Source organism: Myodes glareolus, chromosome 18 (genome assembly GCF_982192425.1).
Source record: "Myodes glareolus chromosome 18, mMyoGla1.1, whole genome shotgun sequence".
In the NCBI taxonomy this organism is placed as follows: Eukaryota; Metazoa; Chordata; class Mammalia; order Rodentia; family Cricetidae; genus Myodes; species Myodes glareolus.
Genome location: NC_142043.1, coordinates 61453350 through 61469153, shown reverse-complemented (window position 1 = coordinate 61469153; position 15804 = coordinate 61453350). Strand labels below are relative to the sequence as shown.

Sequence of the window (15804 nt, the reverse complement as noted above, 5' to 3'; positions counted from 1 at the left end):
GGACCATCAGGAGCCAGGTGGTGATGGAACTGTTCATTGTTGGTGACCGGTGGGTCTGAGCACGCACAGAGTGCAGGTGGCCTAAGGCACCTACATGAGGAGGACCATTCTGAGTTGCCGGCTGTGCAGTATGTAGGGGTGCATAGTGAGAGCATGGCTGTGGGGGCCACGGGATGCTACATGCTGTTCCAAGATGGGTTTCCCTGGAGAGAGGCACAGACTTAGAGGATGGATCTGGGATGGCTGTGTCTACACCTTCTTCTGGCTTTCATTTAAATGCCTGCTCCCGGGACACTGCAGGGTGTCCGGTGGTGTGGAGACTGATGTGACTGAGGAACAGCCTCGGGAAAGGCGATGGGCTGGGGCTGAGTGTTCTCTGAGTCCTAGGAAGGAAATGCCATACACGTTATACTCGTGAGCCACCATGGGTACACACGGCCAACACTGCAGCCTCCTGGCTGCCACTGTGCTTTATGGGACAACTTGACCAAGGCCCTCGAGACGTGCAGCACAAGTTTATGTGCGTGTGAGCGTGCACTCGCGGGAAAGGTGTGTGCTGAGACAGCCATTAACTGCGTGGTGAAATGTACCTGGCTTGCAAACCTTGTCCCCAGTATTGGTTTTAAGTGGACAGACAAGCCCTTATCTACCCTCTTGACGTTGGTGTCACTAGAAAAGGATTCTCGCTCCTCACTCAGTCAAGTGTCAAATCCGACAGATATACCCTGCTGCCCCAGGAACTCCTGCTCAGCTTTCTGAGAGTCCTAGGGAACCCTTTCAAATGACATTTTACATGTCTCTGCTTCTGGAATGTGTATAGGCTCCTAAATAGCCAAATAATTATGTTTAAAAACTGTTATTAGAAGAAAGGGGATAGAAACTCCAGATTTCAGTGTGTAAACAAAACTACAAAGTTGGGATGACTTGGTTTGTTGAGCACTTCCACCTGGGCCTGAGTGCTGGCCTCCTGCCGTTGGGGTCATGCTCTGGCAGGAGCCACTAACCATGTGAGACAAGACTGTGAGGAGGCCATCCACCCAGGGAGTGGAGCAAGGCCAGAGCAGGAGCTGGGAGAATGAGGGGCACCGAAGGGCTTGCTGAGGTTGTTGTGAGGGAATTTGGGGGGAATCCTGCCTATATGGATGTGGTACTGAAGGTCCAGGGAAGAGGCAGGACAGTAAAATCAGAGTGAAGAGAGGACCTGGGTTCTGGGACACTCTGAAGGGGTATGGATAGAACTGGCCATCTGGAAAGGACAGAGTCTGGGCTCTGGACCGCCAGCCCCATCTGGGGACCTTTGCTGAACCTAGAGGCAAGAGATCAGTTCTGGAACATGCAGGCCTGAGCTGTCTGTTGTTGAAATAGGGTGGCTGTGCACAGATGTGCTGGCCCAGAGGTATAGCCAATGCACCTTCCCCTATGGCAGCCCCTGGAATGTGTTGTCAGTACTTCTGAGGCAAGAGAGAATTAGCACGTGCACTGTGAGAAGCCGCCTGTTATCCAGAGACGTAGTGAGACTTGCAAAAGTGCAAACCTGGGCTTGGCCATGTGCAGTGGCCTTTGGCAAGAACTGTCTCGAGCAGTTAACAATACTTGCAGCAGAACCACATGGAGTCTTGGGGGAGAGCAGAGTGGTGCACAGCACCCACAAGTCTCCCTGAACACAGGGAGGATAAGCATTAAATGTCAATGTGGCCCATGTTGCCTGTGCCTCAGCTGCCCTGTGAGGGCCTGAAGTGTGATGGCTGCCCTCTTTTTAGCCCAGGGCCTGCCAGGCTGTGTATACAAGGTGTGGGAGTTTCTTCTGAGAGAAGTTGGAACTCTGGAGGTTGGGTTCCACCTGGGCCTGGATCCCTGGGTGGTGCTGGCCTTCACCTCAGCCAGCCCAGGGAAATATGTTCTAGGTCTGGGTATGACAATCAACTGTTTCCCTGCAGCCTAACCTTGTCCCCTTGGTGTACCCAGGTCTGGATGCCAGTCCCCCGGCCAGCACTCATGAGCTCACCATTCCCAATGATGTGAGTATGCCCCCTGCACCCTCCCGTCCTCACAAAAGACTGTCCCAGTGACAACTCTCGAGCCCTTGGCCCCACAGTTGAATCTTTTCCCTTCTTCCTTTGCCACCTTAAACAGAATGCCCGTGAAAGATGCAGACAAGAAAGGAGCCCTGGGCACAGCATGGGGACTCAGAAGTTGGTGCCAGGGCTAGACTGGACATCTGTGCCAACAGCAGCAGCAGCCTGGCTTAGGGCTGCTAGGACCTTGAGAGTGGGGTGGTCCAGGAATGTTCTGGAGTGCTATGACTCGCCCTGGAGGTTTGAGTTCTGGATGTCACAGGTTGTCTCCTCAGTTTGCCCTCAGGAACACCACACGCTGTGGTCTCAGGGCTGCTGGCAGCACACATCGTCCTCCCAGGCTGAGCAGGGGCCTGGGGGAGTGGGGGCAGTCTCTGAATCAATGAATCACCCCAAACAGTGAGACCAGGGAAGGAGAGTCCATGTCTTTGAGAGTAGCTGCCAGCATAGCAGAAGGGACAGTCTCTGTGTGAGCCATGCACTTGTACAGTATTTAAGCAGCTATCTCTGCCCTAAAGCTAGTCAGACTCACTTTGCCCACCCCCACCCCCCCCAATGTGTGTGAATGTAGGTGTGTGCCTATGCATCTCTGTTTACATATGAAGGTATGCATCTCTATTAACATATGAAGGTCAGAGGTCAAACCTCCCCCCCCCCCCCCCCCGACTGTCATTCCTCAGGAGCTGTCTGTCTACTTTGTTTTGAGACAGTCTCTCACCAGGACCTAGGGCTCACCAATTACACTAGGCTGGCTGGTCACGGAGCCCAGGATCATCCCAGAAGTCTTTGTAGGGAGGGAGCTGCTCCTTAACCAGCGCACTCAGAGCCTACCTTTCACCCCACCCAGGAAGGCCATAGGATCTGTGGCATAGATGGTTCCTGCTCACCCAGACCTTTACCAGCAAAGATGCAGTCTCTCAGAGCCAATAGTCCACACCTGATGCCTTCCACATTCCTGGGCTGGAGAAAGAAACATTATCCTAACCGCTTATGTCTCTCTCCTGGTCACAGTTGAGTCAGGCCAGTGTTCATCTGTGTCCTGACCCCATCTGCCCAGACAAACACTAGATGGCGATGTATCTGCCCTCCCAGGTCCACGCAGGCCTTCAGAGGCTGAAGCCCAGGCCTCTACATTACCAGGCCCAGAATTCGTTCCTAAAGGCTGCTGCAGAGCCAACTAACTGCCCTAAGGCATTCCGTTTTGGACACTTAAGGCCCCAGTGCTTTGCCCTGAGCACCTAGCTATAAAGCTCAGGCCTATCCCTGGTGAGTGACTCCCTTGCCTGGAGTATTTTACTGGGAAAGGAAGCTAGGACATCCCACACGGCTGTGAGAGGAGGGGACCAGTGTTGTCACAGTGCCTGGGAGTTTGATGGGGATTACAGTTACGGAACCTGTACTGTTTTAGCACGTTCCTGTAGCTTTATTTAAATTGGCAATGCGAAGAAAATGGGTGGGAATAGCATGAGCTTGGGGCTGCATGTCAGTGGGGTCCCAGTGAGGCCGAGTGGAAGAGCACCTTGAGCTATTACCAGCTGTCGGCCTCTCCTCAGCCAGCCTAGGGGAGTCTCACAAGCAGCATCAGTCGCATCTCGTACCCCTAAAAGCAATGCCCACCAGCGTCTGTTTTGGGATCCAGGCGGGTTCCATTCCAACACCCCCAGCATGCAAGAAGGAGAGAGGTTTAGGGCATAGGCCACAGAACACCTCAGGATTTTGAGGTATGAACCTGGAGGGTGAACCACCCATGAACCGCACCAAGGTGTAAAGAAGAAGGTACAAATCCTGATAGGAAAGGGAAGGGTGATCTGTGGCTAGGATGGTCAGTGTCCTCCAGTACAGGTTGGAGTGAAGACAGCAGTGTAGTAAGGTCTCATCCACACCTGAGTGTGACCAGAGAGGAGAGCTGATCACAGAGCAGCTGGAGGCGGGTGTGAAGAAGCCGCATCCCCATGGTGCACCTTCCTGGATACGGTGCCTTTAGAGACATGGCGGCCACTCATTGCCCCTCAGCACAGGAGCCATGCTCCTGCCTATGGCTACCTGACCTGACCTAGCCTTGGTCACAGAAGAGCCCTGTAGCTTTTCTGCCACACAAGAGAGCACGGGTGGGCAGTTAGTTGAGCCATGATTGTGTGCAGGTCAGGAAGCCCTCCCTGCCACAGGGGAAAGCACCCTTGGAAGAACTGACACAGACACTAGGAACAGGAGCATGCTGTGGGCAGAGCCCAGAGAGGGGAGCAGTGGGTGGGCCTGGGAAAATGAGGACCGGGTGAGACCAAGAGATACAAGGACATGACAAGATGCTAAACAGCTCAGGTTTCTCTGTTCATAGAGAAACCCTTCACAGCTCAGTGAGTGAGACCCACACCCAGCAGACTGCCCTAACGGTGAGCAGAACAGTGGTACCCATTGTGCAGGCCCTGGAGCAGACTCTCTTCCTGTACCTCTCAGGGCCAGCCCAACCTTCTGCCTGACACCTCACTGCATTAAACAGCCCAGACAGCCAGGTGCAACAGAACCACTGGACCTGAGGTGATGGCTGGCTGCAGCCCAGGCTCTCAGGCCTGTCCATCCAGTGTCCCTTTCCTTACTCCAGAGCACATAGTGTGGGCGTCTGGATGTGGGAATTCTGTTTAATCAGTGACGGAAGTTGAGGGCCTCATCCTGCTCCTCTGCACTCTTTCCTGGGATCCAGGATGCATCCACCATGGGACAGGGTAGACTGAGAGGGCACGCTTGCCCCTGAGCTGCCTTAGAGATGGCCCTCACTCCTGATTACTTCCTTGACCACAGGCCTCTGTGTGGGGTACCGGGCGGGGGCCCTCATTCTACACCTCTGCATCCACTAAACAGTTAACCAAGCAAGACACCAGATTTGTCTTCTGCTTCATCTGAGTGCATCAAAGATAGATTTCAGCAGCAGTGACCGTGAGGTGCTCTCTCTTCCTGTAGATCCGTTCTCCCCGTGAGGGTACCCCCAGAAGGCCCTGGCCCAGCCTACACCAGAGCTGGTGTGGGATTCCCCACACAGTCTGCACTGTCTGTCTCCAGGTCACTTCTGACCCATTGTCGTGTTATATGGACTTTTCCCAGAGGGACACTGAGCAGAGATAAGACTGTCAACAGACAGAGCCAGGCTCTCTCTTGTGTTGTCCCAGGGACCAGACTCAGGGCTTTGCAGTGCCTTTTTCTTCCACAGCACTGAGTTCATAGGCAGAGTTGGAGATTATCTCCTTGGGTGGCCCTGGAGGGCTCTTAGAGATGCCATGAAAGGGATGTCCTGGGCTCTTCTCTAAGAGATTCCTCCATCATTTCTTCTAGCTTATAGGCTGCATAATTGGACGCCAGGGCACCAAAATCAATGAAATCCGGCAGATGTCTGGAGCACAGATCAAAATCGCCAATGCCACTGAAGGGTCGTCAGAGCGTCAGATTACCATCACAGGGACCCCAGCCAACATCAGCCTTGCCCAGTATCTCATCAATGCTAGGTGAGTGATTCCTAGGCATCGGGGCCCTCCACAGGTCCTCGCTAGCTGTGGCCTGCAGCCCCACACCCTTGCTGATCCTGTAAAGTCCAGGCATGTGGGGAGGCATATGATAGAGTCAGACTCCAGACTCCGGACCATGGGCCACTCCGTTCTCCAACAGGGAGCTAGGAGACTGTGCCCGTCTGCCTCAGGCAAGAGGTGCTGACAGACTTGTAATAAGTCTGGAGTAGGACTCAGGAAAATGCCGAACTCCTGCCTCACCTGCCCCAAATCCACTATAAGCTACCATCCTCAAACTGCTCAGGGTTCCCATCCACATCACAGCTCCTATGACAGCCATGAAACCCTGCTGAAAAGTCTGGAGCCCACCCCCAGAGACAGGCTGGTGCTTAGCCCCTGGCCCAGTGCTCCAGCCTGGCAGGACCCCAACTCTCTCAGCAGGATTGAGTGACAAGCACAGGGACAGGTAAAGCTCCACAGGTGTGGTGGGTCCTCCAGCCCACGGCCCCTAAATGGTGACCTGGAAATGGAGCGGTGCCCTCCCCTACTGTCCCGTCACCATCCCATCTCACAAATCTATGACGTGTCCCTTGTGCCTTTGTCTGTTCCAGGCTGACGTCTGAGGTCACCGGGATGGGTGCACTCTAACTTACCCAAGATCCTCCATTCCACACATCGGATGGCTCCAGCCTGCAGCCTCACCAGCCGGCACACTGTACAGACCGCCTGTCCTTCCTTGCAGATATGAATAGAACGTTTCTTTACAAACAGACGGTAGTGCGTGTCTGCCCACTCAGGCCCTGTGCGCTCCGTGTTAGTGTAGCCTCCACGCATTGGCATGCAACTCTTTACTTTAATGCTCAACGTATTCCCAAATGTGATGTTTCAGAGATTTATTCCTCAGTATTCATGTGACTGTCTGTTTAAAAGTTGGTTTGATGCTCTAACAGCACTTCCTATGTCCTGCTGTCCCTTGTTCTTAGAGACCCTCCTCTCTCAGCTGGTGTATGGACTCATTCCCACCCTAGGTTGTACGCAGGGAGCATTTGGAAGAGGAGGGGCTTGGGGGGTATCTAAGGAGCAAGGCAGAGTGCCAGAGGGCGGGTGGGACCCTTGCTTTACAGGGATATCTCGGGGAGGGGGCACTCATGGCCCCCATATGTCTTCCAAGATGGCTAAGAACAAGGACTTGCCAGAAAGTTCATCTCCCCCCCCATCAGAGTTCAATAAATGTCGTGTTCTTCCCCCGTGGCTCTGGCTTCTCTCTACTCCCTTATCCTCAGTGCCCATACTCACCCACAAGACACACCAGTACCCAGCCTTGAGAGTCAGAAGATTTGGGTTCTCCTCTTGCCCAGGTTCCAACCTGTAAAGCCACCCACCAGCCACACAGTCTTCCATCGTACTGGGGCCTTGCTTCTTCACTGCTGCTGCTTAGAACCAAGAGCGCACTCCTCCCTTCTCTTAGTGATGACTCAGAGGGCCAGGACAGAGTGGAAACTTCCCAGGGAATGCAGGCGGTGTAGCCCCTGGCCTAGCTCCAAGGGCTCTGGTATCCATCCCCACCTCTGATCTTGGAGTTTCTGGCAAGAAGGCCCTGGTAGACACCAACTCAGGCCCAGAGAGTTACCCTGCAGTTTCTTCTTGAGACTCAGCTGTCCAGCATATGCCATCTGCCCAGGAACCTGTCCTCGTCCATGGGTACACTGACTGACTACTCTGGGATGCTGGGGCATGCAGCAGCCATCCTGGCAGGAAGAGCTCTCTCCTGTCTGCCAGGCAGACAAAGCCAGGTGTGCCTAAGGCCCAAGCCCTGTATTTTAGACAGGAATCCCTGACACGGTTGTCTAGATACATCCCTTGCCCTCTGCTGTGGATGGTATATGGTGTAGCAGCAAGCATTAGCCTAGCACCCTGGCCAATCTTCACACCCAGCGAGTTAGGGCTGAGATGCAATCCCGTTTCCACACATTGAACACCTCTCAGATACAGGGTCTGAGAGATGACAAGGACCCAGAGGGCACAAGCCTCCCCTAGAGGCAGCAGATAGCCTGTCAGTCGTGAGTACCATTAAAAATAATAGCTATTGTGTGAGTGAGGTTAAAAAGAAAAACCCAAACAGCACAGAGGCATCAAAGTGCAGGGACAGATGTGGTCCACGGGGGACTCCAAAGGTGATGGGGCACCAGGTGAGTGATGTGTAGCTGCACATGTACCTACGGAGAAAGGGTCAGGTAGAAGAGCCCGTGGGCAGGACCATGTGTAGTGTGAGCCAGGCTATGGAGTAAGGGAGCTCCACTGGGCTGAAATTGCTTGGCTCCTTGTTCTTATATGGAGATGATAACAGTGCCCTTCAGAGAAAGTGTGGGTATGGGTTCTCTCACCATCTCCCATGCCTACTGGCTCCACCTCTGAGAATTCCAGCGTTAGGAGGTCTGGAGCCAGGCTGGAGAAGTGGTTGGTGTAGTAGACTCGGGTCTTCTCTACAAATGGTAATCCCAATCACACCTCTCTGGCCAGCAGAGGCAAGGATGATGAAACCTCAGAGGCAGGAGCTTGATTCTACAACCCTTCCTGTGGAGACATCCCAACATCTGGGTCACAGAGGGGCGTGGTCCCACAGAGTTCACTGGACCAGGCTTGTTCTGCATCTAATGTATACTGAAGGTAAGAGATGACCATGATAATGGGATCTCAGCTCCACCTGACATCCCGGAGGATCAGCAAGTAGGAGACACACCCCCTGCCTGAACACAGGGTCTGTTCTATGGATAGAGAACTGGAGGTGGGAGGCCCCAGAGGGTGCAGTGCCCCGGCAGTTCTGCTGGATGTCTACTTTGTTTCTACTAAAAGACCTGGGGTAGTTGGGGAATTCCCCATGTCATCTGGACATTAGGCAACTCCCCAAGACTTGCAGGTCAGTTTGTTTCTCTTCCTCATCCTGGCCCCCGGAACTAGAGATACACCTGTGAGAGCCGGGCAGCCTGCCAGGAACCCTAGCACCATCCTCTGCCAGCCCTAACTGGACTGGTTTTACCTCAAGAGTTATCTTCCCAATAATGGGGTAGGGAGACCGGGGAACCATGTTGTAGGCCCAGTCCTTGGTACCTGGTACATAGTTAACTTGGTCAAGAGCCATGTGAGATAGTGACCACAGCTGACCCTGTGGAAGGTTTGCTAAGACACAGGCTGGCTGCCATAAAGACAGGCAATTCACACCCGATCCTAGAACACAGTGTTAATAATTAATTAATTAATTAATTAATATGCAAAGCTTAATGCAAAGCATTAAGAATATGATCTGTTGGGTTGCTGTGGCATAAATAAAAAATAGATAGGGTCCACTGTTAAAGGTTAGGCTCACGACCAAAGCAGGCTGATCAAGCCAGAAAGCAAGGTTGCCTTGGCTTTCTTCAATGATGAACTTTGGTTGAGACAGAAAAAAGAATAGTATATAGAGATACTACCGGAAGAAGCCTCAGCAGTGCAGTGGGCCACAGCAAAAGCGGTGGCTTCCAGAAACTATCTGACCCCTGGAGCCTCAGCCTCAAGCCGCCCTGCACCTAGAAGAGCCACCGTCGGAGCCGTAGCCACGCTTGCACCCAGAGGAGTGACCTTGGGAACTGTAGCCACGCTTGCACCTGGAGCAGTGACTATCTAAGCCTTGGGACTGTAAGCACCTGGAGGAACGATTACCGAAGGCTCTGTCCTGCTTACACCTGAAGGAGAGTCCAGTGAAGACACAGCCCCCAACTATACCAGTTGGAGGAAAAGGGACCCCCCTCCTGCCCAAACACAGGCTTCTGTTCCCTTTGGAGGAAGAGATGGGCAGACAACAGGGAAAGATGACACTCAGCAACATAAAAAAGCAATACAACACCGCCAAAAACTAGTGATTCTACAACAGCAAGACCGGAACATTCCAATACAGATAAAGCAGAAGAAAACAGAGGGAAATATGGAAATGGAAAATGAAAAATAGGAACTACAGAAGGAAGCATAAACAACAGAATATAAGAGATGGAGGAGAGACTCTTCTGGCATTGAAGATAAGATAGAGCAAACAGATTCATCGGTCCAAGAAAATGATAAATCAAAAAAATTCTTAACACAAAATATCCAGGAAATCTGGAAAACTATGAAAAAGCTGAACATAATAATAGGAATTGAAGGAGAGGAAGTCCAGCCCAAAAGCCCAGAAAATATGTTCAATAATATCATAGAAGTAAACCTTCCTAACCTAAAAAAAAGGACATTCCTAAAACAAGAAGCTTACAGAACACCAAATAGACTGCACCAAAAAAAAGTTCCCTTGCCACATAATAAAACATTGCACATACAGAATAAAGAAGGAATATTAAGAGCTGCAAAGGAAAAAGACCAAGTAACATATAAAGGCAGACCTATCAGAATTACACCTGACTTCTCAATGGAAACAACGAAAGCCAGAAGATCCTGGTCAGGCATTATGCAGATACTAAGAGACCATGGATGCCAGCGCAGGTTACTAGATCCAGCAAAGAAGACAAAATATTCCATGACAAAACCAGATTTAATCGATACCTATCTACAAATCCAGCCCTATAGAAGGAAAACTCCAACCAAAGGAAGTTAGCTGCAACCACAAAAAGACAGGAAGTAGGTAGTTCCTCATCAACAAGCTCCAAATAAGAGAAATGCACACACAGTACCAACAATAACAACAAAAGCAAAAATAACAGGAACTAGCAATTTCTGGTCGTTAATATCCTTTAATAGCAATGGTCTCAATTTGCCTATAAAAAGACACAGGCTAACAGATCGGATACAGAAACAGAATCCATTGTTCTGTTGCATACAAAAAACACACCTCAACTACAAAGACAGATATTACCTCAGAGTAAAGGGTTGGGAAAAGATTTTCCAATAAACGGACCTAAGAAGCTAGTATAGCTATCCTAATGTCTACAAAAATAGACTTCAATCTAAAATTAGTCAAAAGAGATGAAGAAGGACATTTCATATTCATCACAGGAAAAATCCATCAAGATGATATCTCAATACTAAACATCTATGTCCCAAATATAAAGGAACCCTCATTTGTAAAAGAAACATTACTAAAGCTTAAATCACACACCAAGCCCCACACACCAATAGTGGGAGACTTCAACACCCCACTCTCACCACTGGACATAACTGACAGACAGAAACTTAACAGAGAAATAAAGGAACTAACAGATATTATGACTCAAATGGGCTTAACAGACATCTATAGAACATTTCACCCAAACATAAAAGAATATACCTTCTTCCCAGCACCTCAAGGATTCTTCTCTAAAATCAACCACAGACTCGGTAACAAAGCAAATTTCAACAGATACCAAAAAAAATGGAATAACCCCCTGTGTCTTATCAGATCATCATGGCTTAAAGTTAGAATTCAACAGCAACACTACTTGCAGAAAGACCATAAACTCATGAAAAATGAACAATGCTCAGCTGAATCACCACTGGGTCAAGGGAGGGAGGGGGAGGATGGGAGGAAGGAAGAAATTAAAGACTTCCTAAAATTCAAAGAAAATGACCACACAACATACTCAGACTTACGGGACACAATGAAAGCAGTGCTAAGAGGAAAGTTCATAGCACTAAATGCCTACATTTAAAAAAGCTGGGAAAATCCCATACTAGCGAATTAACAGAACACCTGAAAGCTCTAGAACAAAAAGAAACAAACTCACCCAGGAGGACTAGACTACAGGAAATAAAATTGAGAGCTGAAATCAATAAAATAGAAACAATGAAAATAATACAAAGAATCAATGAGACAAAGAGCTGGTTCTTCAAAAAAAAAAAATAGCCAGACCTTTATCCAAACTAACCAAAAAGCAGAGAGAGAATATCCAAATTAACAAAATCAGAAATGAAAAGGAGAACATAACAACAGATATGGAGGAAATCCAGAAAATCATTAGGTCATATTTCAGAAACCTGTACTCCACAAAGCTGGAAAACCTAAAGGAAATGGACGGTTTTCTAGATAAGTACCACATACCAAAATTAAATCAAGACCAGGTAAGCAAATTAAATAGACCTGCAATTGCTAAGGTAATAGAAACAGTCATCAAAAATCCCCCAACCAAAAGGAAAAAAAAAATACTCAGCATATGGTTACAACATAGAATTCTACCAGAATTTCAAAAAAGAGCTAATACCAATACTCAAATTGTTTTACACAATAGAAACAGAAGGAACATTGCCAAACTTTCTATGGGGCTACAGTTACCCTGATACCCAAACCACACAAAGACACAACTAAGAATTACAGACCAATCTCCCTCATGAACACTGCTGCAAAAATACTCAATAAAATACTGGCAAACTGAATCCAAGAACACATCCGAAAAATCATCCACCATGACCAAGTAGGCTTCATTCCAGAGATGCAGGAATGATTCAACATAAAAAAATCCATCTATGTAATCCACCATATAAACAAACTGAAAGAAAAAGAAATGCATGATCATCTCACTAGATGCTAAAAAAAAAGCCTTCGACAAAATTCAACACCTCTAAATGATAAAGATCTTGGCAAGATCAGCGATACAAGGAACATACCTAATCATAATAAAGACAATATACAGCAAGGCGACAGCCAACATCAAACTAAATAGAAACCCAAAGTGATTCCACGGAAATCAGGAACAAGACAAGGTTGTCCACTCTCTCCATTATCTACTCAGTATAGTTCTTGAGGTCCTAGCTAGAGCAATAAGACACCAAAGGGAGACCAAGGGGATACAAATCAGAAAAGAAGTCTGACTTTCACGATTTGCTGATATGATAGTAGACATAAGTGGCTCCAAAAATTCTACCAGGGTGTCCATTTTGATCACATGCTTCATCACTCCCAGTCCAGCTGGCCTTGGTGAGCTCCCATTAGATCAGTCCCACCATCTCAGTAGGTACTCCGAACGTGGCTGGCAATGAAGGCTGACTGAGAAGTCAAGGACAATGGCACTGGATTTTTATTCTACTGCATGGACTGACTTTGTGGGAGCCTGGTTTGTTTGGATGCTCACCTTTATAGACCTATATGGAGGGGGGAGGACCTTGGACTTCCCACAGGGCAGGGATCCCTACTGCTCTTAAGACTAAAAAGGGAAGGGGAGGTAAGGAGGTGGGGAGGGGGAGGGAAAAGAGAGGTGGGAAAGAGGTGGAAATTTTTAATAAATAAATAAATAAATTTAAAAATTCTACCAGGGAACTCCTATAACTGATAAGCACCTTCAGTAATGTAGCAGAACAGAACATTAACTCAAAAAATATCAGTAGCCCTCTATACACAGGTGATAAACGGGCTGAGAAGGAAATCAGAGAAGCATCACCCTTTACAATAGCCACAAATAACAAAAAACATCTTGGGGTAGATAACTCTAACTAAACAAGTGAAGAACCTATATGACAAGAACTTTAAATCTTTGAAGAAAGAAATCAAAGAAGACATCAGAAAATGGAAAAGATCTCTGTGCTTTTGAATAGGAAGGATTAACAGAAAAAAATGGCACTCTTATCAAAAGCAATCTACAGATTCAATGCAATATCCATCAAAATTCTTCACAGACTTCGAAAGAACAGTACTCAACTTCATATGGATAAACAAACAAACAAACAAAAAACCTCAGGATAGCCAACACAATCCTGTGCAACAAAGGAACTTCTGGAGGTATCACCATCCCTGACTTCAAACTCTACTATAAAGCTATAATAATGAAAACAGCTTGGTATTGGCATAAAACAGACAGGAGAACCAATGGAATCGAATCAAAGACCCAGATATCAACCCACACACTACGAACACCTGATTTTTGACAAGCTAAAATTATACAATGGAAGAAAAGAAAGCATCTTGTGCTGGCATAACTGGATGTAGACATGTTGAAGAATGTAAACAGATCCTTATCTATTGCCGTGCACAAAACTCAAGTTCAAATGGATTAAAGACCTCAACATAAAACCAAACACATTGAACTCATAGAAGAGAAAGTGGAAAGTAGCATTGAACACAATGTTGCAGGAGACCATTCCCTAAATATAACTCCAGTATCACAGACACTGAGAGTAATAATAAATGGGACCTCCTAAAACAGAGCTTCTGGAAAGCAAAAGACACAGTCAGCAAGACAAAACAGCAGCCCACAGATTAGAAAAACATCTTCAGCAACCCCACATCTGACAGAGGACTGATCTCCAAAATATACAAAGAACTCAAGAAGCAAGACATCAAAAGAACAGATAATCCAATAAACAAAATGGGGTACAGACTTAAACAGAGAACTCTCAACAGAGGACTCTCATATGGCTGAAAGACATTTAAAGAAGTATTCAACATCCTTAGCCATCAAAGAACTGCTAATGAAAACAAATCTGAGATACCATCTTACACCTGTAAGAACGGCCAAGATCAAAACACTGATGACAACTTATGTTGGAGAGGATGTGGAGTAAGGGGAACACTCCTGCATTGCTGGTGAGAGTGCAAACTTGTACAGTCACTTTTGAAATCAGTATGGTGGTTTCTCAGAAAATTAGGAATCAATCTACCTCAAGACCCAGCAAAACCACTTTAAGGCATATACCTAAAAGATGATCACATGGACATTTGCACAACTATGTTCATAGCAGCATTATTCATAATAGCAGAACATGGAAACCACCTAGATGCCCCTCAACCAAAGAATGGATAAGGAAAATGTAGTACATTTACACAATGGAGTACTACACAGCAGTAAAAATAATGACATCTTGAAATTTGCAGGCAAATGAATGAAACTAGAAAAAAAAGCATACTGAGTGAGGTAACCTAGACCTAGAAAGACAAGTACAATATGTACGCACTCATAAGAGGATATTAGACATAAAGCAAAGGATAACCAGCCTATAGTCCACAACCCCAGAGAACCTGGACAACAGGGATGACCCTAAGAGAGACATACATGGATTCACTTAGGAAGGAAAAAAAGACAAAATATCCTAAATTGGGAGCCTTGGGGCAGAGGAGAGGAAGAGGAGGAAGGAAGGGGAGTGGGGTAAATGTATAACTCAATAAAAGCAATAAATAAATAAAGAAATCCCATCTCACGAGCCCAATCTTTGTCACAGCATGAAGCTTCCTGTACTTAAGGTTCTCAGAGGCACCAATTTGGGCAATTCTTTTTCAGTCTGTCTATAGTTATTTCTATTTTCAGCCTCTTTATCTAAACCTTCCCTTTTTTTCTCTTCTGTATTGTCAAAATCAATGTATCTTGTGCATCTTTTCAAATATCGCCTTAGGTCTTTGCTATTAACGCTCCCTATTCTCCACCACTCTTTGCTGGTAAATTCTCTTTTATTTGTACTTGTTTTACTTCACTGCCCTTTCTCTTCTGTCACGTGACCTCTGTGACACAGTCCTCACCTGACTTGTTGAGACTATTGATTTCTAGCACTACTTTATCTGTGCCCCATGAATTTGGCATGACAGGATCATTCAGTTTGGGCGTTCTTCATTTTCCTCAAGATTTCCACTTACCCCAAGGCCCTTGGTAAACGTTATCTGCTCATACATGAGACTGCCTTACACACTGCATTATGTATCTGTCATCACCTGATCCTGACACTTTGGCCTGTGGAGCATTCCCTGTGACCTGTGGTGGGCTTCTGTACCACATGTCTACCGGAACAGACATTCTGCCCACATGCTGAGAAAGTCAACCTTGTTTGATCGTGTCTTGAACATCCTTGGCTAATCTCATTTGACTTGGTTTCTGGAGCAAAGTGATGGTCTAACTTTGGGGTGAATCCTACAATATGCTCCATTACAAGAAGTATTAATGTATCTGTTCAGGGGACTTTGGGTGGACAACCCTAGATTTTCCAGGTGGGACCAATTCAATCATTAGGTTATTAGAGGAGACCAGGGTGGCTAAGAATGTCTCACTCCGCTAATGGGTGGAAATGGAGGAGAAGTCACGCACAAAGGACCCAGCTGCTCAGAAGATGGCTAGAACAAGCAAGGGATACCCTCTGTTGATTAAGAGCTAGGTAGCAGTTGCATGTGGGTTGACCCCCTACGGCAGTGGTTTTTAACCTGTGGGTCATGACCCCTTTTGGGACTTGAATGACCTTTTCACAGGGGTCACCTAAGATCATCAGAAAACACAGAAGTTTACATTATGTTTCATATCAGATTCAGAATTGCAGTTATGAAATAGCAA

The 15804-nt window shown here is 47.4% G+C and overlaps 1 protein-coding gene across 18 annotated transcripts in view; it reads left to right on the top strand.

The window, feature by feature from the left end:
* Positions 1–6820, top strand: part of Pcbp3 (poly(rC) binding protein 3) — a 185625-nt gene extending 178805 nt beyond the window's left edge. For all 18 annotated transcript variants that reach the window (XM_085679774.2, XM_085679773.2, XM_085679772.2 and 15 more), the window contains 3 exons: positions 1966–2018; positions 5400–5569; positions 6181–6820. In XM_085679774.2, coding sequence (XP_085535900.1) covers positions 1966–2018; positions 5400–5569; positions 6181–6217 — 260 coding nt within the window. In that variant the 3' untranslated portion in view covers positions 6218–6820. The remainder of the gene's footprint in view (positions 1–1965; positions 2019–5399; positions 5570–6180) is intronic.
* Positions 6821–15804: the final 8984 nt, after the last annotated feature.